Below are 23,958 nucleotides of genomic sequence, written 5' to 3'. Positions count from 1 at the left end.
TCCCATTCAGCTCTTGGCAGAAGTGGGCAAGTATCCCGATCAAAAGAAGTAAGAAGCCAGGTTTCCAATAAGGGACCTATGATTTGGAGTGTTTACCCTCAGCCCACAGCCATGACCAAACGATTTCAGCATCACAGAATATGTACACCTATAAAACTTTGCAGACAGGTTCTTCACTCATCTAGAAATGAAAAAACAAAACAATAAAAACTACAAAACATTACGATGATCTTTCGTTTTTCTCACTCGTTTTTCTCACGTCATGTTAACTTAGCAGCTGCCTTCCATCACACATGCAAAGAGTGCAAGCAAGAAAGAAGTCTTGCCTCCAACATGCAAAGGCAGCAATATCCGGGATGCAGGAGAATCGGCTGCAGTGCTCCTGCAAGGAGCCGGCAGCACGCTGCCAAAGTCGAAGCCGCTGATCGACACCTGTTGAGACAAGCCAATTACCCCGGGGAGCCAGAAACTGTGCACCTGCATAAAAGCCAAGACGTGCAGTGTAAAGCGCACAAGTCTGTTCCAGTAAAAAAAACGCCTCGACACATGTGTGCCATGAGTGATCATTCGTGCAAGTCACTCACCAGCTTTCAGTGCACTGAAAAATGTAGATTGTTGTCTAGGAGAACTACTCTAGGTTTCGGTAACTTTTTTATTACCCCATTCCATAAAAAAACCTAGGGCGAATTTTGGTGGATCGTCTGAATGTGTTAGGAGCCAAACATTTGTTACATGTGAGGTTGGCACACTAAAGTTCATTATATCCGAGGTTACACACAAATGTTTGTTATAACTGAGGTGGCATGCTATGGTTCGTTATATTCGAGGCACGACACTAATTTTGTTCGTACCCCGGTGGGCAGGTGGTAACCTGCTCACCATGGCAGATGGGCGCTCGGCATTTACTTTGCACAGACCCTTCCAATGGTAACACATTAAACAGTAACTCAGCCCAGTTATTGCAGTGGTAGTCTCAGCCACCATCAAGTTATTGACAATTCAGTCCATTCTGTCATGAACTATATTTCAACTTGCCCACTATAAAGTCGATGCAGAATAGCCATGCTTTGCAACTCTTTTTTTTTTTTTTTTGCAAGAATTTGCTAGCACCTTGCTTCCTATGATATAATTTTTGCATGACTTTGGTCTGTATGGGAGTAACTTAAAAGAACTGTATGGAAAGACTTGTACAAACACATAGGCACTTATGCATTCCTGAATGAATCATCTGCATAAGCTCCACACTCGGAGAGCATTGTATGATTCTGTGGAAGCCATCAGTGTAGACTGGCATCCTTTGCTAGGGTAATGTGATTTCACTGAGCTTAACCACCTGTTGAGAGCTAGCTGGCACTGGTGCACAAAACCTCTAAATGTGGGTTATTGCACACAACACTTAAATCAGTCACACTGTCCAGATGTCAATTAAGCAAACAGTAGCAGACCATGCTTCCACAGTGCTCTATGCAATGCCCAGTGATAATGCCATCTGATAGCCAATAAATAATAAACCTTTGCCCCCTTCTTTTGACTTTCACAAACTCTATCCTCCCACTTATAGCTTTCCTATATTTTAGCATGTACAAAAGTTTTGCGCGTTAGATATGTGATGGTTGAAAAAGCCACAGAGTCAACGGAATGTACTAGGCGTGTAGTTTGCCCGACAGCTTGGTCTTACCTTTCCATCTGCCAGTGTTGCTTAAAAAGGGTTATGAATCTGTGCACATGCTAGCTGAGATGATTACACCATTCACTGGTGGGCTCGGTAGACCAGGCAGCGGCATGTGGCCTTACACACCCTTCTTCTGTCTAACCCAGGTTTTCTGTTTGGTCATGCCGGAGCGGACTATCAGCACAACCTTCACCAAGAGCCTGATGACGTCATGAATCTGGCTACGTGCGTAACGCCTACAGTGTCGCAGCATCAGCATGTGACCTCACCGGACATCCCTTTAAATAGCCAGCCGCAAGAATTTCACTTCAGTGGGCTCGGCAGACCAGGCAGCGGCATGTGGCCTTACACACCCTTCTTCTGTCTAACCCAGGTTTTCCTGTTTGGTCATGCCGGAGCGGACTATCAGCACAACCTTCACCAAGAGCCTGATGACGTCATGAATCTGGCTACGTGCGTCACGCCTACAGTGTCGCCGCATCAGCATGTGACCTCACCGGACATCCCTTTAAATAGCCAGCCGCAAGAATTTCACTTCAGTGGGCTCGGCAGACCAGGCAGCGGCATGTGGCCTTACACACCCTTCTTCTGTCTAACCCAGGTTTTCTGTTTGGTCATGCCGGAGCGGACTATCAGCACAACCTTCACCAAGAGCCTGATGACGTCATGAATCTGGCTACGTGCGTAACGCCTACAGTGTCGCAGCATCAGCATGTGACCTCACCGGACATCCCTTTAAATAGCCAGCTGCAAGAATTTCACTTCAGTGGGCTCGGCAGACCAGGCAGCGGCATGTGGCCTTACACACCCTTCTTCTGTCTAACCCAGGTTTTTGCTCTTTGGTCATGCCGGAGCGGAGTATCAGCACAACCTTCACCAAGAGCCTGATGACGTCATGAATCTGGCTACGTGCGTAACGCCTACAGTGTCGCAGCATCAGCATGTGACCTCACCGGACATCCCTTTAAATAGCCAGCCGCAAGAATTTCACTTCAGTGGGCTCGGCAGACCAGGCAGCGGCATGTGGCCTTACACACCCTTCTTCTGTCTAACCCAGGTTTTTGCTCTTTGGTCATGCCGGAGCGGACTATCAGCACAACCTTCACCAAGAGCCTGATGACGTCATGAATCTGGCTACGTGCGTAACGCCTACAGTGTCGCAGCATCAGCATGTGACCTCACCGGACATCCCTTTAAATAGCCAGCCGCAAGAATTTCACTTCAGTGGGCTCGGCAGACCAGGCAGCGGCATGTGGCCTTACACACCCTTCTTCTGTCTAACCCAGGTTTTCCTGTTTGGTCATGCCGGAGCGGACTATCAGCACAACCTTCACCAAGAGCCTGATGACGTCATGAATCTGGCTACGTGCGTCACGCCTACAGTGTCGCCGCATCAGCATGTGACCTCACCGGACATCCCTTTAAATAGCCAACCGCAAGAATTTCACTTCAGTGGGCTCGGCAGACCAGGCAGCGGCATGTGGCCTTACACACCCTTCTTCTGTCTAACCCAGGTTTTCTGTTTGGTCATGCCAGAGCGGACTATCAGCACAACCTTCACCAAGAGCCTGATGACGTCATGAATCTGGCTACGTGCGTCACGCCTACAGTGACGCCGCATCAGCATGTGACCTCACCGGACATCCCTTTAAATAGCCAACCGCAAGAATTTCACTTCAGTGGGCTCGGCAGACCAGGCAGCGGCATGTGGCCTTACACACCCTTCTTCTGTCTAACCCAGGTTTTCCTGTTTGGTCATGCCGGAGCGGACTATCAGCACAACCTTCACCAAGAGCCTGATGACGTCATGAATCTGGCTACGTGCGTAACGCCTACAGTGTCGCCGCATCAGCATGTGACCTCACCGGACATCCCTTTAAATAGCCAGCCGCAAGAATTTCACTTCAGTGGGCTCGCGCAGACCAGGCAGCGGCATGTGGCCTTATACACCCTTCTTCTGTCTAACCCAGGTTTTCCTGTTTGGTCATGCCGGAGCGGACTATCAGCACAACCTTCACCAAGAGCCTGATGACGTCATGAATCTGGCTACGTGCGTCACGCCTACAGTGCCGCCGCATCAGCATGTGACCTCACCGGACATCCCTTTAAATAGCCAACCGCAAGAATTTCACTTCAGTGGGCTCGACAGACCAGGCAGCGGCATGTGGCCTTACGCACCCTTCTTCTGTCCAACCCAGGTTTTCCTGTTTGGCCATGCCGGAGCGGACTATCAGCACAACCTTCATCAAGAGCCTGATGACGTCATGAATCTGGCTACGTGCGTAACGCCTACAGTGCCGCCGCATCAGCATGTGACCTCACCGGACATCCCTTTAAATAGCCAACCGCAAGAATTTCACTTCAGTGGGCTCGGCAGACCAGGCAGCGGCACGTGGCCTTACACACCCTTCTTCTGTCTAACCCAGGTTTTCCTGTTTGGTCATGCCGGAGCGGACTATCAGCACAACCTTCACCAAGAGCCTGATGACGTCATGAATCTGGCTACGTGCGTCACGCCTACAGTGCCGCCGCATCAGCATGTGACCTCACCGGACATCCCTTTAAATAGCCAACCGCAAGAATTTCACTTCAGTGGGCTCGGCAGACCAGGCAGCGGCATGTGGCCTTACACACCCTTCTTCTGTCTAACCCAGGTTTTCCTGTTTGGTCATGCCGGAGCGGACTATCAGCACAACCTTCACCAAGAGCCTGATGACGTCATGAATCTGGCTACGTGCGTCACGCCTACAGTGCCGCCGCATCAGCATGTGACCTCACCGGACATCCCTTTAAATAGCCAACCGCTAGAATTTCACTTCAGTGGGCTCGCCAGACCAGGCAGCGGCATGTGGCCTTACGCACCCTTCTTCTGTCTAACCCAGGTTGGTGCCTATTATTGTATGCATTCGTATCGCATGTGATGTATACCTAATGTGCGAGTTGATGCTGTGTGGCGACGCCAAACTGAATCCTGGCCCCGAGACAGACTCTGACAGTATGAGTACGCAAGAGATGTTGAAGCAACTGATTCTGGGACAGCAAAAATTGACAGACGAAATGGCGGCATTAAGGACGCATAACGCGAAGATGGAAAAAATATTGTGCGAATTCACCCAACAGCTCGATCTATTAAAAGACCAATCAACCCGTGTAGAAAACCTGGAAAGAACAGTCACCTTCCTACGCGAAAAAATTATCGACTTGGAGGACAGAAGTAGGCGTTCCAACTTAATTGTGTTTGGGGTACAAGAAGACAGCGATGAAACCGAATCTGTCCTTAGGGAGAAGGTTATTTCTGAGGTTTTTCAGGAGAAGCTTGGTGTGACATGCAACTCAGTCGCCAGAATCCACCGTATTGGCAAAACTGGGAAAAAGCGACCCGTCATATTGTTCTTCCAGGACTTTAGTGAAAAACAAGAAGTAATGTGGAATGTCCGTAAGCTTAAAGAAACCAAATATTCAGTACAAAATGACTATTCACGTGACACGCTCAGAATAAAAAAACGCTTATCGGATAGTATGAAAATCGATAGGGATCAAGGCAGGAAGCGTATTCTGGTGCACGATAAACTAAAAATGGATGGGCAGACTTTTGCGTGGGATGAGGCCAACAATTGCAGAATCAAGATACGAAATGAGCAGAGTAAAGAGTGACTCGCATCACCGCTTATCAAGGAACTCGGGCTTCTAAACATAAATGCGCGCAGCGTGGTAAATAAAAGCGATCATCTTGAATCCATAATTCTAGGGTATCAGCCACACATTGTTGTAATCACAGAGACTTGGTTGCACAAAGGAACTGATGATGAAGATGTCTTCCCTCTCCTTTACCGGGTGTTCCGTCGGGACAGATCTACCAGAGGAGGCGGTGTTGCCGTACTCGTAAAACATGGCATCGACACTTCTTTCCTAACTCAAACTGAAAACCATGAAAGCCTCGCGTTAAAACTTTCTTGTTGGGGACGGGGCTTTCTAGTAATTGCAGTTTACAGAGCTCCCAATTCCCCTCCGCAGTTTCTACGTGAACTGTCTGATTTCATGAATGATTTTCATCATGGCAGTATCTTATTAGTGGTGATTTAAACCATCAATTAAGTGGGACAAGCCCTTTCTCAATCCCGATCATGCTGCCCACGAAGAGCACATATTTAATATTATGTTGAGACATGACTTGCAGCAAGTAGTAGGGCAACCAACACGTGTACATGGTTGTACTCCTCTACATGAACTTATCTTTGTAAGCCGATCTATTAGTGTCTAACATGTTTCAATTGAGCAGGGAATTTCCGATCATGATTTGGTCTATTGTTCGTTCCCGGTCCATATTGTTTGCAAAAAGCCTGTGGCCAAAGTCTGCTATGTAAAGGACTTCTCGCATGCGAAAGATGAGAGCGTGTTGGATTATTTAGATTTTTGCCTCAGCAGTTTCCGAAGCAGTAATGCTGATGAGCTATGGAATAAATTTTAAACACTGTGCACTCACTGCCTTGAAAACTTTGTCCCTAATAAAATAATAAAATCTCGCAAAGCCTCTCCCTGGATCACACGTGAAGTCCTGCAATTTAAAAGTGAAACGTTTGAAACGTGGAGGCGCCAGTTGTTCCATTATTCAGTCTTTTCAACTATCCCTTAATGCAGCTGTGAGGTCCGCTAAATGCCATTACTTTGAATACAGACTGCCTAATTTCATTCGAACTTCACCTGAAAAATTTTGGAACCACTTATGTCAAAAGAAAAAACCTATTGACCGAATAATGCATGACGGCAAGCCTCTCACAGATAAAAATGATATTGCTACGCAATTTAACCGCTACTTCCACAGTGTCTTTGCTAATGCAAGTGGTGAACATTGTCCTTTTGAAACGCCCTGCACTATGCCTTCTATTACGATATCAAGACCTGGCATTGTTGAATTGTTCCTAAGCCTGAAAACTAAAGCGTCGTCAGGCCCTGATAAAATTCAGAACGCTTTCTTGCGCCGGTATGCCGAAAAGCTTTCCGAGTTTCTGGTTGTTATTTTTCGCGCATCTGTCATCAGCTGTGATTCCTTCAGAGTGGAAAACTGCACGTGTTGTTCCTGTTCTAAAGAAAGGGAACGCATCATTGATACCAAGTTATCGTCCCATCTCTCTCACTTCAACCTGTTGCAAATTACTGGAACACATAATCGCCAAGTACATCATCGGTTTTCTTTCTAACGTTCAACACGGGTTTAGGAAGGGCTATTCTACTGTAACTCAACTAACATCGGTTGTTCATAGTTTCGCATCTGTACTTGATAAATCCGGCCAGGCTGATATTATTTTTATGGATTTTAGTAAAGTTTTTGACCTCGTCTCCCATTCTAAATTAATTGACAAGCTTAAACAAGTTGGTCTTTCTAACTGTATAGTTAACTGGGTTTCAGCTTACTTATCTGACCGACAGCAGTTTGTTTGTATTGACGACCATTATACACACAGCCTGCCTGTCTCTTCTGGTGTTCCCCAAGGAAGCGTCCTCGGTCCCCTGTTATTTTTAATATATGTGAATGACATTGTAAAAGTAGTTACTCATCCTGTTCAAATCCGGCTGTTTGCAGATGACTGCTTTGTTTAATGTAATTACTTGTCGTGAAGACCAACTATTACCGTAAAAACCGGACTATAGGTCGGACCGGAATATAGGTCGACCCCCTAACTAACCAATTCTAAAAATGAAAAAGATCTTTTTTCAATGAAAAAAGTACCGAAAGACATCCTTACTTTGAAACAAATGCGACTCGAGAGGTTGCACAATGGTGACAGTATTTAATTTCATTTAAATGCTGCTTGTATGTACACCCGGCAAATTTTTTAACAATATCGCGCACCAATCGGCCCGCGTGTTTGTTTCTGGCACAGGCAAGTACGGCGCCGTAGAGCAAAGCCCTCCTCTTTATGAATCGCCGCAACCAGGATGGCGAGCCTTTGAATTGCGCCCTCGTGAGTCTAGAGGCACGCGCGATCTCTGCCGCTTTCACGCGGATGCATTCGGCAGTCACAGGCAGCGATCTTGCTCGCAGCGCAACGTTTCCTTCCTATTCTCGATACACTACGCAGCTTCTGCCTCCGCCAGTACTGAATGCTCTTTTCGGATACTCCAAATTCGCGCTGTGCCGCCAGGTTCCCGTGAGCTTCCTCGTACTCAATCGTGTTTTTCTTGAAGGCGACGGTAAATTGCCGTTAGCTTCCACTTTGCATCTACTGAAACGCAAAATGGCGGCACTGCTGCTGATGGCGATGGTGATGGAGGCTGTTGACTTCAGCCACCCATTGTTGCAAGACTTCCGTATTTTTTCCGCCAATGACCGGTATATAAGACGGGGGTCGACTTTTCACCATGGTTTTTTGAAAAAAAGTTCGACCTATATTCCAGTTTTTACGGTACTCAATTTAAACCTAAAGAATATTCTGGATTGGTGCAACCAGTGGGACATGAAACTTAACGCTCAGAAAACCGTATTTATGAGATTAACCAAAAAAAAACCCAGCCTTTTATATTCTTACGCTATTCCATCATTTTCACTTTCGGAGGTAACTGAATATAAATATCTTGGCGTGACGATAACCAATAACTAATAATCTAAGCTGGAACAAACATATAAGTAACGTATGTGCATCAGGTTTTCGTAAACTTTGTGTCTTCAAGCACAAACTGAAGAATGCTCCTGCAGACTTGAAATTTTTAGCCTATCCATCTTTAATCAGACCCAAGTTGGAATATGCTTGCATTGTCTGGGACCCATTTACTAAAACTAACATTCAAGCGCTTGAAATGATCGAGCGCAAGGCCATTCGATTCATCTTTTGAAAATGTCGTTCAACCGACTCATCTACTGCCATAATGCGAGCACACCGAATTTAAACATTGCAGGTAAGACGTAAAATTCTCAGATTAAAATTACTTTTCCCTCTCAAACATAACAAGTTGTCAATGTGCCCAGAACCCTACGTCAAGCCATTTTCCGCTCCACGACCAACAAGACATCGCCACTCTGATTCACTAACTCCATTCACCGCCAGAACTAACCTATTTAAATACTCCTTCTTCCCTCGCACCGTAACTGAATGGAATGCTTTACCTTTAACAGCGCTACGTGACATAGACTCCATTGAAGAAATAGAAGATTGACGCCATCAAACTTATTTTGCTTTGTGTTTCGATTTTTCTTTCAGTTTTATTTTTTTATATTCATGTTGCACTGTATTGCCCCTCCAGCTAGGGCCCAGAAGGGCCTGCAGTATTCTGTGAATAAATAAATAAATTACGTGCCATAGATGATGTGGAAGCAAGAAATATTACAATACAATGGGAATACAACTGGATCATCAGTCCACATTTTGAAAGTTCAAATGTGTGACGAATCTCCGTTCACGCCAACCACCACTGAACACCAAATATGAGTTGCAGCTTCTAAGTGACACAGTGCAGCTGTGACTCAAGTCAACTGGCACAGACTTACAGCAATTGAGACTTCCTATTCTAAAGGGTACATGATGCTGTCCACATGTTATTGTGACTTCATCATCATCGGACTGGCTACGCCCACTGCAGGACAAAGGCCACTCCTATATCTCTCCGTAACTCTGTTCTCCTTATCATCCGCCCACCTAACTTCCCGCTGCCCCCTGCTAGGCTTGCCTCCTCTTGGAATCCACTCTGTTACCCTTAAGGACCAGCGGTTATCCTGCCTTCACACCACATGCCCCCGCCCTGTCCAAGTCCAATTCTTCTTGAATTTGACTAAGATGCCATTAAACCTTTCTGGCCCAAGTTAAAACTGTTCAATATAAAAATTTATATCCACAGACTAGCATGTTTAGGAGGAACATAATTTTTAATGATCAAAACTCAATGTTCCATTGGTTCCTTATAAGCTTCTTTGCATGATTCCAAATGGAATCAGTGGGACTTAGTGGACGCGAAATGCTTAGTTTTGTGATTTCTTTGTAGATTTAATTAAATGTCAATTGCTTCGAAACTGCGCTTGTCTCTGCTGAAGTAGAAGGCCTACAGTTCTTACCAAGAATACGTGACAATGACATGACACACAGCTTGCACCTCTGTTGTTATTACTGGAAAAGCACTATTCCGATGGGTAAACCCCGAGCAAGATCTTGGGATATTTGTGGGTTTGTGCCAAGTGAAAGAAGTGAATAAAAATAAATCAAATAAATATCTGCGACTGGAATTCAAACCCACGGTGGCATGAGCAGATCAGCTTCGCTGGCCACTGTGCAAGAGCACTAGGCTATCACCCCAGCCGAACACGCCTCATGTTAAACTGCAACACATTCTCGCGCTGTGCATTGCACAGTCATCTTCATCAACTTCCATCTGTGGCACGAAAACACAGACAGAAAATTCTCTGTCTTCATCGTAGTTGTTAACATGCAGGCAAACCTGCTTCCAAATGTTTATAAAATTTAGGCAAAAATTCTGTAATTTTTTTTTCACGGTGTGCGGGCCAGTGTGCGGTCCTATGCAAGTGGTGAGCTGAAGACAAGCACTGGCTCTTTTGAAAGATGCCGTGTAAGAGGCAGGTCGACCATGCACCCAGTACTCAGATTTCCAGCCACGAGCTCACAGCATTTAGCTTACTGCACTGGCTAAAAATTTGTAATGCGAGATTCTCAAAGAAAAAGTCAATGCAGAAGCATTTGAAGTATTTATACAGTGAAGATACTCCTTGCTGTGGGGGCCAATATTCAAGATTTCCATCGTATTCAGCAGCAATTCAAGCTAGATCCACAGTACAAATTTTTCTGTGATGAGTTTTTTGGTTGCACAACACGAACTGTTGAGTGAGTTGGTTGGCCTTTCGGAGGTTGAAAGCTGGATGGCTTTCAAGCTTCAGCGCAGTTCTACATCATCCTGCAGTTTTCAATTTGCCCCCATGGCCGATATTCCATAAAAGTTCAATGCATTCGTTTTATGCTTTCTCTTTGGGTCGTTGTTGTTGACCTAGGTGCGACAAATGCTATTTCTGCTTCGTCAAATGAATCAACACCTCAACGCGTGTGATTGGACACAATTGAAACTTCTTCCTTTCCTCATAAAATGTGCTTGTGCTGAATGTAGACACCTTCTACAGAGGACAAAACGTTCGTTGTTACATATAGACTGCGGAAGGGGCAATATTTACATCACATCAGCAGCTACAGGTAACTCAAGTACCATCCCACTGCTTATTCTGTACTACTCCATCTAATAAGTTCCTTGCACCACTGTGGAAGATAGAGATCTCCTCAACCAATCAGGAGAAAGCGCTAAGTGCGTACCTCTGTGCCTTGTACGCTTGCGGCATGCACAGATACTTTTAGAAAAGACCATAAATCACCGCTGTCTACTTATCATAAGTGTTTGCATGCTTACGTATGCTAAACGCAAGCATTTTGTGGCACGTTACAGCTTTATCACATTCCCACATTTAGTTCAGCGTATGCGAATGGCAACGCAAAGATAAGCTCAGCCGAGTGGCACCATCGGGTTGTTAGAAAGGGAACCATTTTTTGTCAACAAATCGGCACTCCTCTTAAGCCTAGAAACGGCAGAACTGTCGCTTTAAATAAAAAACTAAGCAAATTGATTACTCACACGTGTTGTTATAGACGAGATGAGGTGAAGCGAAAGCCCAGTGCCCCATTCATTGTCAGTGAACATAGTGAAAACGGCACTACCAATGATAAATACAGTTCGAAGCGAGGGGTCCTGCTTCGAAAGGCACTATCATTTTAGAAATGATTTTTTAGCACGGGTAAGAGCCATGCACGGCAAACTTCGGAACTAGCACACGTAACACGAGTGTACAGTAATGCTCAATTTGAAATAGCGTTTTGCACAAGTGCACTAAGAAGCACGCTATTCTTTTTAGCGTACGATATCCAATATGACCATTCTGCACTGGCACGACATTATGCAGCGCCAGAACGTTGCCTTTGCATTCATTGCAGCTTTGGTAGTGCTGCAAGGAATTAGTGAGCTGGAGTATACAATACGGCCTCCAGGTCCCAGTGATTCCATTCGCAATCATTATTACTTGAGAAACTTTTGAGTGCTATTATGTGCTTTGCCAAAAGAATTTATTTTGATGGAGTGTCATGAGCCTTACTTGTACCCTTCCACGTGATTAGAGAAAAACAATGATGGTTTTCTTTCTTCTAGATAGTAGCAAGAGAGGATGTGGCACCACGTGATGGTGACAGCAAAGTGTGCGCAGTTTCTATATCCCCCTCCTACCTACTAGCCTAAAAGGCCACTAATATGTAAAAGGTACTGTGAGGCACAGAAAAAAATAAACGGCTATATAACTGCTGATGCCTAGTTTGTTGTAATTCTAGCTCTTGAAACAGGCTGGTTTAAGTGCTGTAGTCAGTTAAAACTACACGTAAGCATTTATACTGCAGTTTTTCCGTGACTCATGTGACCTACAGTTCAACTGCACATCACAGCCATCATTCAGTCGATGAAACTGAAACAGCATAAAAGAAGAAAATCAGTTATAAATTACTTTGCGGTCGCAGGTGAATACAATGTGGTGATCCATGTATTCTAATATCTAACGCATCATTTTAAAGAAGGAGTCATGCAATAAAGTTAGGTGTCTATAGTCCTTTCAGACCAGGAGTGAGACCTCCAACACATAGGTCTCACACGCCACAAATACGTCGGCTCCGCATGTACGTCGACTTTTCCAATTCCCGATGGCCATTTCTGCAGAAATTTGACACAGCTTCAATGCACCATTTTTTTCATGTAATGGCCTTCTATGTTATAAAAATAAAGGACTCTCAGAATGGCTCGCGTGCTGTTCAACCTTCTTTGCGTGCCAGGAAGAATTTGAAGTATTTGCTTTGAAATTACTTTAAGGAAACTGCTATCTTTGAACAAAAAAAAAAACACTATTCGCACATTCCTAATGTTTACTCGTGTCTTATGCATCATTCGGAAGCAAAAATACGCTATGAAAATTTCAGTGCTCTGCCCCTTAAATCACTGAAGCAGAATAATTCTTCCCGGCTTTCAGTGCTCTGTGCTTTTCCTTGTTATTCTTGTTTTTCCTTTACATGTAGGCTCACGTGTCACAATAAATCATTTGGTTGCTGTTAGTGCAAGGGTCTGTCTCGTTCTTTCTTGTCCTGTCTTCATAGTGCTGTTGTGTCTTTTCCCGTCAACTTAGTTTTTGTTTACTAGAGCTTCTGTCGTAAAGTAAAGATAGACAGAAAGGTTAAATTTTTATAATGCTTGACCAGTACAAGGAATACCTTAAAACTTTGCTCTCCTCAACATTCCGCAACGTGAAAAGCGTTCAGCGTACTTTTACTCAACTGACATCGATGCTGCCACACATCTGCCCAAAAAATAAGAAAAACAGAAAGCAAGTACCACCCACCTGTGATTTGGGTGCAGTGTGCGCTGCTGAGGACCTGCTCTTCCAAGACCACGATCGAGTTGTCCTCAGTGAGGAGGTAGTTGGTGAAAACCAGGGCATTGTCATCACCGCCTGTCACTACGAGCAGCATCCTGTCTATAAACCAATGCACAGAGGCATTAGAACAAGCACTTGTTGCAGACGCACCCGAACAGCAAACAATCAAAACCACCACAAGGCCAATACAGCAGTAATAGCAACAGAAATTTAGCCACACATACTGCAGTGCACACTGTGTGTGCTCTAAGGCTGACAAAAGTTTTTTTGAAAACCTTGAGTTGCACCTTCGGGCACAGCCAGGTAAAAATCAGCCCGATCATTGCAACTTCATCTTTTCTTGCTGGAAGAATGCTGCTCAAAAATTAAAAATGAAAGGCCACAGTTTTATTACAGTGGCTGTTCTACCGGGCATTAACTCTTCCAGACATCAAGTATGGCTAAGGGCCATAGTTTTCTGCTAGTTAAAAAATCCATAGAAAACATAACACATGGAAAATAATGGCTGGCGGTTTAGCATTGCTAAGCATGAAATAAGTGCGAAAGCACATTTTTTTCCAGGTGGATCCAACTACCGCCGCGTACCTGAAGCACGATTGAGGTGTCCACTCACCCAGAGAGCCAGTTACGCGTCTTCAACTTTTTCACCGTGAATGCCAATTTACCCAATATATGGTGGCGGCCTATGATACAGTGCCGCATTTCTGCAGCAACGTTGTCAATGCCAACGCGTATTGCTCTCGGGCCATGATTCTGCCACAGCGTTGTCCGTGCCAGCGCATGCGGCGCACATCTCTCTGTCACTATCACCACATAGCTCAAAGCACGAGTATTAGTTTGATAGTAGTACTGATGAAGAAGACGATGTGTAATGCATAGCACGAAAGTGTGTTGCAGGTTAACACAAGGCGTGCTCAGCTGCGGTGATAGCCTAGTGCTCTCGTGCAGTGGCCAGTGAAGCTGATCTGTTTGCGCCGCTGCGAGTTCGAATCCCAGTTGCAGATATTTAATTTATTTTTATTCACTTCTTTCACTCGGCACAAACCTACAAACATTGCAAGACCTTGCTCGGGGTTTACCCATTGGAATACACAATTTCGGCGTACTTTTACTCAACAGGCATCGATGCTGCCACACATTGGCCCAGAAATAAGGAAAACAGAAAGCAAACTAGGATAACTGTCATAATCCAGCATCAGGTATTCTTCTCATATGAAGACTGGTTTCAAGCAACGGAATGATCTCTCTTATGATGCGCCAGTGCACAGTGCACATCACCTGCTGTGCTGATCATACCCGCAAGCGGGACGCAGCCATGGAAGAGTCTGGCACCCAACTGCCAGGAATGAAACAGTCCAGTACCGCAACAGGCCCAAGCAGTGATGCTGAGTGTGACGCGAGAATAAAAATGGTTTTTGCCTGAACTATCGATATTCCTTTTGAGAACCGCCAGTATTGTGACAGTTCCCATAGAAGATTGTGACTGCCAGAACTGCTGCACTTGATGTGCTAGCTTGCTTGAGAGAATGGGAGAGCAAGCATGTCAAGGCATCAGAAGGACTTTATTACTAGATTCCAGCTCTCAGGAGAGCTCAGATGACTAAATGTGCATCTTGCAGTCATTCCAACCGATGTCCGCAACACAAAAAAAGGAGAACGTGGCCGCTTACACAAAATTCAGCAAAAACTGCTTTTCATGCAATTACTAGAAACTAGGGGCCCTAAGCATGAATAAACCATAAAAAGGGGTCATATTTTCAAACCTGAGAAAATTATGCGCCACAGCTTCGTAGAAAAAAAACTCAGCAGGGACACTTAAAACTGCGTATGTGTGAGAAGGCCCTAGCCCGCCCACACACTTGGCGAATGCAGTCGCCGCACGCTGCGGCATGATGTAACTCAATGCCACGCAGCTGGAAACTCAATGCCACGCAGCCTGAGAGTCCTCATACCACTTCTGGTGCAGCGGTTAAGCAGTGCGCCACTGCCCTGGGATGGCAGGCGCTGCCACCGGTGGGACTTGTGTATTTCAGGTTGTCGAGCAACCTCGCACGACGAATCATTAATTTAACCGCCACCAGCCAGGTAGCATCACGACGTCATCTTTTATGGGTACCATCAAGTGTTATCTCACTCTCTTTTTTCATACACACACAAACAGAGAGAGAGATGGGTTTTTGCTCAATAAGGCAAGTAAGGCTCATGTCTTAAAAAAGAAATTAAAGGCAGCATTGTTATACACTTTGCAATGCATGAATTTGTGCACAGGAAGTTGTATTCTGTATAACTAGCAAACATGCTGTCAGATATTACATGGTCATTTTATTGCCACTGCATGGTGCTTCCCTTAAAGAGGTCCACCATGTAAGTAAATTCAGTACCAGAGCTGTTGTGCAATCAACACACTGCAAACCTTAATCAGAGAACAGTTGACACCACAGCCTTCTCAGTCTTCACAGAAATAATGAAATTCTACAAGCTCTGTCACTGAGACAATGGAAGTATTGCGGAATCTGCTGCGGAATTCCGCCCAGACATGCAACTGACAACTACGTCGACCAGGCCTTGCATAATCATTTTGTGTGTGGCCTAAAGTGAGAAGGCATCCAACATGTCTAGTTTCCGAGAGAAAAAGGCTTACCTTCAAAATTTCTGTGGAAGAAGCCAACAGTCTTTGAGGTCACGAAAGGCATAGGAGAATGCTACTTTTAATACTATTTCTATTGTGGCTTGTGTTGATGAGAGAAAATTAATTGGAGAATTCTTTTAGATATAAGATAATTTAGAAGAAAAACCACATGCCACCAGTGGGATCCAAATTCACGAGGTCGGACGTCGTGGGAGGCAGAAGCTGCCTATTACAACTTGCAGCAACCAGAAGAAGACATCATTTTGTGGGCGGACCGCAGCATATCCAGAATCCACCTTTTTCATGACGCGACTGCGCATGCGCCCATCCCCTGGCGGCGGTGTCGCGAAACATATTGGAAGGGTCGCGCGCTCCACTCGAGACCGGCCGTGGAAGTGTAAACAAACCGGCTTCTTACGCGGGGTGCGTTGCTGCAGCTGTCGGGCGTTCAGCGCGACGCATTAGGCGATGCATACGACATGTGTTACATACGGCTGCAATGCCCAATACAGTATTGTGCGTTTTTATCGTGAAGACTTTCAAAAGTTTCCCCGCCTCAATCGCTGGCTCATTTGCGATGAAACTGCACACAGAGCTTGCGTATTATGGTAACTTTTGTATCGTAGGAAGTTTGACAACGGTACTTACTGAGTTGAGCCGTGCATGATGCGAAAACATAATCGTCTACGTAGAGATCGGCAACCAAAACCCGCAGACGACGCTTTTTCGCTGAAGGGCGGCAGTGGCGCCATCTGTTTGCGGTAGCGCAAAGCGTCACGACAAGGCCGTCGAGGAGAGCGCTGCAAGGAGCGCGGGCCGTTTGAATATGCCGTTCCTGTCGTTTCGTCTGCTTCTACTGAAGCGCTTACAACATTTTCGACTAATTAAGCGGAAAAATATCAGAACAAATGATTTAACGAGGCTTTACCTTTTAAAGAATATTGTTTGCAATGCTCGCCTCGGCGGCCTTGTCGTGACGGTTTCCACTGCCCAAAACAGATGGTGCCACTGCTGCCCTTCAGCGAAAAAGCGTCGTCTGCGGGTTTTGGTTGCCGATCTCTACGTAGCCGATTACGTTTTCGCATCATGCACGGCTCAACTAAGTAAGCACCGTTGTGAAACTTGCTATGATCCAAAAGTTACCATAATACGCATGCTCTGTGTGCAGGTTCACGGCAAATGAGCCAGCGGTTGAGGCGGGGAAATTTTTTAAAGTGTTCACGATAAAAACGCACAACACTGTATATGAAGGGAAGCAAACTCGGATTTTTTCGCTTTCCGAACGCTTCCCAGGACCGCCTTCGACGCGAAGCGTGGATAAAAGCAGTTCGCCGGCTCGACGATCGCGGCCGCCCTTGGGCACCGTCAAGCACGTCAAGACTGTGCGGGAATCACTTTCTGACAGGTACGGACGAGGTACTGCGTTTAAATGCATGTGCAGTCTATCACGAAAGGTTTTATTCATGGCCAGGAAGGCCTCGAATGTCACTGCGGCATTTAGACTTCCTTCCGACGCTTTTTGCTTTCTCAAGCAAGAAGGCCGAATGGGCAAGTGCTGTGAGCCGCTTTCAACGCGGGATGGAGCGGACAACGAAAAAGAAGCTACGAGAGCATTCACGCATGGTGCTAGAATTTTGTCGTAATCTTCCATTGAAATTTCCTTGTTTATGCCACTACACCCTGGCCAATCCCCCGGTGTGGGTATGTGCCATGTATTAAGAGGCAGAAGAAGAAGAAAGTGCGTTATGCGTGTGTTCGCATCATATCCATGATGAGCGCTGTGTGATATCGCCAGAATTATTCAATGTGCGCCCCTCGCGCTCGTCTTTATGAATGAGCATGCTTGTTTAACCTATGCAGCGGTGTGCTGTGGGAAAATAAAGTGAAATTCTAGCAGAGCTGCCATGTTGCGAGTACGCTAGTGCTTTTGTAGTTCGTGTAGCTATTCGGCAGCGCTTGAGCACAACGATTGCTTGTGAAAACTGTTGTCCCCAGTCGTTTTCTGTACTACGGCGTGCACGATGTAGTATCCACCTTTTAATGGATGGCAGGCATACACAGCGGAAAACGCCAACCTCACTGGTCGGGGATATTTCATTGAACATTATGTTCCGAATGTAGCCTTCATCTCTGAAACGGCGGCCCTTGCTCAGCTGGCGTTCGCATCGCATGCCGGTTGACCGGAGATAATGAAGAATTTACTCTTCGGTGGGCACAACAGCCTGCTTCGCACTTCGCACCGAGCCATCAGTCAACCCTAGAAATCCTCCAGGTACCAGGTGCTGCCCAGGACACGCCATCGTTGACAGATTCCAACAAAACGTGCTCCGCAGCGGCACTCAGCCTGGCCGGGTTGGGCGCGCAGTACCCTTCGAGTGAGCTTCCAGCGTTTTACGCGAGGTGGCAGCACAGGAATATGAAAAAGGCGGATTGGAAAGAAAGGTTGCGCTGCGTGTGGGATCGCTGCCTGTGACTGCCGAATGCATCTGCATGAAAGTGGTAGAGGTCGCGCGTGCCTCTAGACTAACGAGGGCGCAATTCAAGAATTCAAGGGCTCGCCATCCTGGGTGCGGCGATTCATGAAGAGGAAGGGCTTTGCTCTGAGTGCCAGAAACAAATACGCGGGTCCATGGTTGCGCGATACCGTTAAAAATGGCCAGATGTACATATGAGCAGCATATAAGTGAAAATAAATACTGTCACCATTGTGCAACCTGCTGAGTCGCATTTGTTTCAAGGTAAGGGTGTCTTTTAATACTTTTTCCATTGAAAAAATTTTTTTATTTTTAGAATTGGTTAGTTAGGGGCTCGACCTATATTCCAGTCCGACCTATAGCCCGGTTTTTACAGTATATACCTCGTATCTAATAATTATCCTCAATCTATTTCCTGGCATCAACAAAAGCCGCAACAAAAATAGGATAAAAAGTAGAGGTGTATATTCTAAATTTCGAAAACGAATCGAACATGTTTGTTATTCGGTTCTTATTTGATTTCATAATTTCCGAATATTCGGCAGCGACCAAATACCATCGACCTAAATCCTAATGCCGCAAAACCCGCATATAGGTGGCGGTGAAAACTTTATTTGAAACAGGGAGTTTAAAGTGTAAGGAGAGCAGTACAAAGGCCTCCTCTTTGCTTTTTTCTTCGTCATTTATCTTGGGCCCCAGGTGAAATTCAGCAAGAGGGCTTTCCCAAGTACTACACTTAAAAGCAAGATGGCCGATTGCCCGTGACTGATCGTGTTGGTTGCTTCACTAAGTGTCGTGTGTTTGTGCGTGCTAATGCCGAAGGGGCAACCCTTCAGAGTAAACCTGAGAATGTGAAGCAGGCAGAGGACAAACAGTCTGTATTGTGTATTTGACAATGCGAGCATGACAGGTGATACTCAGCAAAAATTTGTGTGCTGTGTATCCTCTTTTTTGTATGCGCGTCAATCACAGCTATCATACATTATAAACTAGTTCTCGAGCGAGGCCCCGAAACTAGTTCCCGAGCATTCTGTAAGATGCCCACCAGTAAGCAGGGTGTGTTCATGCGCGAATCGGCTTGTTTGTACCGTTCAACAGAAGTTGAACCTTTCAACAAGTTGAAACACATGCCAGAAGAAGGGTTTTCTGGCGGGCTAGTTGGTGCTTCTCGTTCATGATTGAACTGCGGGAAAGAATGGGGACAGAGACAAGAAACACGTACACACACAGAGTGCAGTGTGTGTGTGTGCTCTGCGTGTGTACGTGATTCTTGTCTCTGTCCCTGTTCTTTCGCGCAGTTTAATCATGAGCCAGAAGAAACTGAGAGGCAGAAGCTGATCATCTTTATCGTGTACCTACACTGCACACTGTGTGTGTACGTGTTTCTTGTCTCTGTCCCTGTTCTTTCGCGCAGTTTAATCATGAGCCAGAAGAAACTGAGAGGCAGAAGCTGATCATCTTTATCGTGTACCTACACTGCACACTGTGTGTGTACGTGTTTCTTGTCTCTGTCCCTGTTCTTTAGCGCAGTTTAATCATGAGCCAGAAGAAACTGAGAGGCAGAAGCTGATCATCTTTATCGTGTACCTACACTGCACACTGTGTGTGTACGTGTTTCTTGTCTCTGTCCCTGTTCTTTCGCGCAGTTTAATCATGAGCCAGAAGAAACTGAGAGGCAGAAGCTGATCATCTTTATCGTGTACCTACACTGCACACTGTGTGTGTACATGTTTCTTGTCTCTGTCCCTGTTCTTTAGCGCAGTTTAATCATGAGCCAGAAGAAATTGAGAGGCAGAAGCTGATCATCTTTATCGTGTACCTACACTGCACACTGTGTGTGTACGTGTTTCTTGTCTCTGTCCCTGTTCTTTCGCGCAGTTTAATCATGAGCCAGAAGAAACTGAGAGGCAGAAGCTGATCATCTTTATCGTGTACCTACACTGCACACTGTGTGTGTACGTGTTTCTTGTCTCTGTCCCTGTTCTTTAGCGCAGTTTAATCATGAGCCAGAAGAAACTGAGAGGCAGAAGCTGATCATCTTTATCGTGTACCTACACTGCACACTGTGTGTGTACGTGTTTCTTGTCTCTGTCCCTGTTCTTTAGCGCAGTTTAATCATGAGCCAGAAGAAACTGAGAGGCAGAAGCTGATCATCTTTATCGTGTACCTACACTGCACACTGTGTGTGTACGTGTTTCTTGTCCCTGTCCCTGTTCTTTAGCGCAGTTTAATCATGAGCCAGAAGAAACTGAGAGGCAGAAGCTGATCATCTTTATCGTGTACCTACACTGCACACTGTGTGTGTACGTGTTTCTTGTCTCTGTCCCTGTTCTTTAGCGCAGTTTAATCATGAGCCAGAAGAAACTGAGAGGCAGAAGCTGATCATCTTTATCGTGTACCTACACTGCACACTGTGTGTGTACGTGTTTCTTGTCTCTGTCCCTGTTCTTTAGCGCAGTTTAATCATGAGCCAGAAGAAACTGAGAGGCAGAAGCTGATCATCTTTATCGTGTACCTACACTGCACACTGTGTGTGTACGTGTTTCTTGTCTCTGTCCCTGTTCTTTCGCGCAGTTTAATCATGAGCCAGAAGAAACTGAGAGGCAGAAGCTGATCATCTTTATCGTGTACCTACACTGCACACTGTGTGTGTACATGTTTCTTGTCTCTGTCCCTGTTCTTTAGCGCAGTTTAATCATGAGCCAGAAGAAACTGAGAGGCAGAAGCTGATCATCTTTATCGTGTACCTACACTGCACACTGTGTGTGTACGTGTTTCTTGTCTCTGTCCCTGTTCTTTAGCGCAGTTTAATCATGAGCCAGAAGAAACTGAGAGGCAGAAGCTGATCATCTTTATCGTGTACCTACACTGCACACTGTGTGTGTACGTGTTTCTTGTCTCTGTCCCTGTTCTTTCGCGCAGTTTAATCATGAGCCAGAAGAAACTGAGAGGCAGAAGCTGATCATCTTTATCGTGTACCTACACTGCACACTGTGTGTGTACGTGTTTCTTGTCTCTGTCCCTGTTCTTTAGCGCAGTTTAATCATGAGCCAGAAGAAACTGAGAGGCAGAAGCTGATCATCTTTATCGTGTACCTACACTGCACACTGTGTGTGTACATGTTTCTTGTCTCTGTCCCTGTTCTTTAGCGCAGTTTAATCATGAGCCAGAAGAAACTGAGAGGCAGAAGCTGATCATCTTTATCGTGTACCTACACTGCACACTGTGTGTGTACGTGTTTCTTGTCTCTGTCCCTGTTCTTTAGCGCAGTTTAATCATGAGCCAGAAGAAACTGAGAGGCAGAAGCTGATCATCTTTATCGTGTACCTACACTGCACACTGTGTGTGTACGTGTTTCTTGTCTCTGTCCCTGTTCTTTAGCGCAGTTTAATCATGAGCCAGAAGAAACTGAGAGGCAGAAGCTGATCATCTTTATCGTGTACCTACACTGCACACTGTGTGTGTACGTGTTTCTTGTCTCTGTCCCTGTTCTTTAGCGCAGTTTAATCATGAGCCAGAAGAAACTGAGAGGCAGAAGCTGATCATCTTTATCGTGTACCTACACTGCACACTGTGTGTGTACATGTTTCTTGTCTCTGTCCCTGTTCTTTAGCGCAGTTTAATCATGAGCCAGAAGAAACTGAGAGGCAGAAGCTGATCATCTTTATCGTGTACCTACACTGCACACTGTGTGTGTACGTGTTTCTTGTCTCTGTCCCTGTTCTTTAGCGCAGTTTAATCATGAGCCAGAAGAAACTGAGAGGCAGAAGCTGATCATCTTTATCGTGTACCTACACTGCACACTGTGTGTGTACGTGTTTCTTGTCTCTGTCCCTGTTCTTTAGCGCAGTTTAATCATGAGCCAGAAGAAACTGAGAGGCAGAAGCTGATCATCTTTATCGTGTACCTACACTGCACACTGTGTGTGTACGTGTTTCTTGTCTCTGTCCCTGTTCTTTAGCGCAGTTTAATCATGAGCCAGAAGAAACTGAGAGGCAGAAGCTGATCATCTTTATCGTGTACCTACACTGCACACTGTGTGTGTACGTGTTTCTTGTCCCTGTCCCTGTTCTTTAGCGCAGTTTAATCATGAGCCAGAAGAAACTGAGAGGCAGAAGCTGATCATCTTTATCGTGTACCTACACTGCACACTGTGTGTGTACGTGTTTCTTGTCTCTGTCCCTGTTCTTTAGCGCAGTTTAATCATGAGCCAGAAGAAACTGAGAGGCAGAAGCTGATCATCTTTATCGTGTACCTACACTGCACACTGTGTGTGTACGTGTTTCTTGTCTCTGTCCCTGTTCTTTAGCGCAGTTTAATCATGAGCCAGAAGAAACTGAGAGGCAGAAGCTGATCATCTTTATCGTGTACCTACACTGCACACTGTGTGTGTACGTGTTTCTTGTCTCTGTCCCTGTTCTTTAGCGCAGTTTAATCATGAGCCAGAAGAAACTGAGAGGCAGAAGCTGATCATCTTTATCGTGTACCTACACTGCACACTGTGTGTGTACGTGTTTCTTGTCTCTGTCCCTGTTCTTTAGCGCAGTTTAATCATGAGCCAGAAGAAACTGAGAGGCAGAAGCTGATCATCTTTATCGTGTACCTACACTGCACACTGTGTGTGTACGTGTTTCTTGTCTCTGTCCCTGTTCTTTAGCGCAGTTTAATCATGAGCCAGAAGAAACTGAGAGGCAGAAGCTGATCATCTTTATCGTGTACCTACACTGCACACTGTGTGTGTACGTGTTTCTTGTCTCTGTCCCTGTTCTTTAGCGCAGTTTAATCATGAGCCAGAAGAAACTGAGAGGCAGAAGCTGATCATCTTTATCGTGTACCTACACTGCACACTGTGTGTGTACGTGTTTCTTGTCCCTGTCCCTGTTCTTTAGCGCAGTTTAATCATGAGCCAGAAGAAACTGAGAGGCAGAAGCTGATCATCTTTATCGTGTACCTACACTGCACACTGTGTGTGTACGTGTTTCTTGTCTCTGTCCCTGTTCTTTAGCGCAGTTTAATCATGAGCCAGAAGAAACTGAGAGGCAGAAGCTGATCATCTTTATCGTGTACCTACACTGCACACTGTGTGTGTACGTGTTTCTTGTCTCTGTCCCTGTTCTTTAGCGCAGTTTAATCATGAGCCAGAAGAAACTGAGAGGCAGAAGCTGATCATCTTTATCGTGTACCTACACTGCACACTGTGTGTGTACATGTTTCTTGTCTCTGTCCCTGTTCTTTAGCGCAGTTTAATCATGAGCCAGAAGAAACTGAGAGGCAGAAGCTGATCATCTTTATCGTGTACCTACACTGCACACTGTGTGTGTACATGTTTCTTGTCTCTGTCCCTGTTCTTTAGCGCAGTTTAATCATGAGCCAGAAGAAATTGAGAGGCAGAAGCTGATCATCTTTATCGTGTACCTACACTGCACACTGTGTGTGTACGTGTTTCTTGTCTCTGTCCCTGTTCTTTCGCGCAGTTTAATCATGAGCCAGAAGAAACTGAGAGGCAGAAGCTGATCATCTTTATCGTGTACCTACACTGCACACTGTGTGTGTACGTGTTTCTTGTCTCTGTCCCTGTTCTTTCGCGCAGTTTAATCATGAGCCAGAAGAAACTGAGAGGCAGAAGCTGATCATCTTTATCGTGTACCTACACTGCACACTGTGTGTGTACGTGTTTCTTGTCTCTGTCCCTGTTCTTTAGCGCAGTTTAATCATGAGCCAGAAGAAATTGAGA

At 45.5% G+C, this 23,958-nt stretch overlaps 1 protein-coding gene across 1 annotated transcript in view; it reads right to left on the bottom strand.

Annotated features, from left to right (window-relative positions):
• LOC144116315 (tRNA (34-2'-O)-methyltransferase regulator WDR6) overlaps positions 1-23,958 on the bottom strand; it is a 273,947-nt gene that overhangs the window by 19,709 nt on the left and 230,280 nt on the right. The window contains exons 22-23 of the mRNA XM_077651056.1: positions 13,086-13,220; positions 327-477 (exon numbers count right to left, since the gene is read on the bottom strand). Of these exons, the coding sequence (XP_077507182.1) occupies positions 327-477; positions 13,086-13,220 (286 nt within the window). The remainder of the gene's footprint in view (positions 1-326; positions 478-13,085; positions 13,221-23,958) is intronic.

This window comes from Amblyomma americanum, chromosome 1 (genome assembly GCF_052857255.1).
Source record: "Amblyomma americanum isolate KBUSLIRL-KWMA chromosome 1, ASM5285725v1, whole genome shotgun sequence".
Classification (NCBI taxonomy): Eukaryota; Metazoa; Arthropoda; class Arachnida; order Ixodida; family Ixodidae; genus Amblyomma; species Amblyomma americanum.
This window is presented reverse-complemented; position numbering and strand designations above follow the sequence as displayed.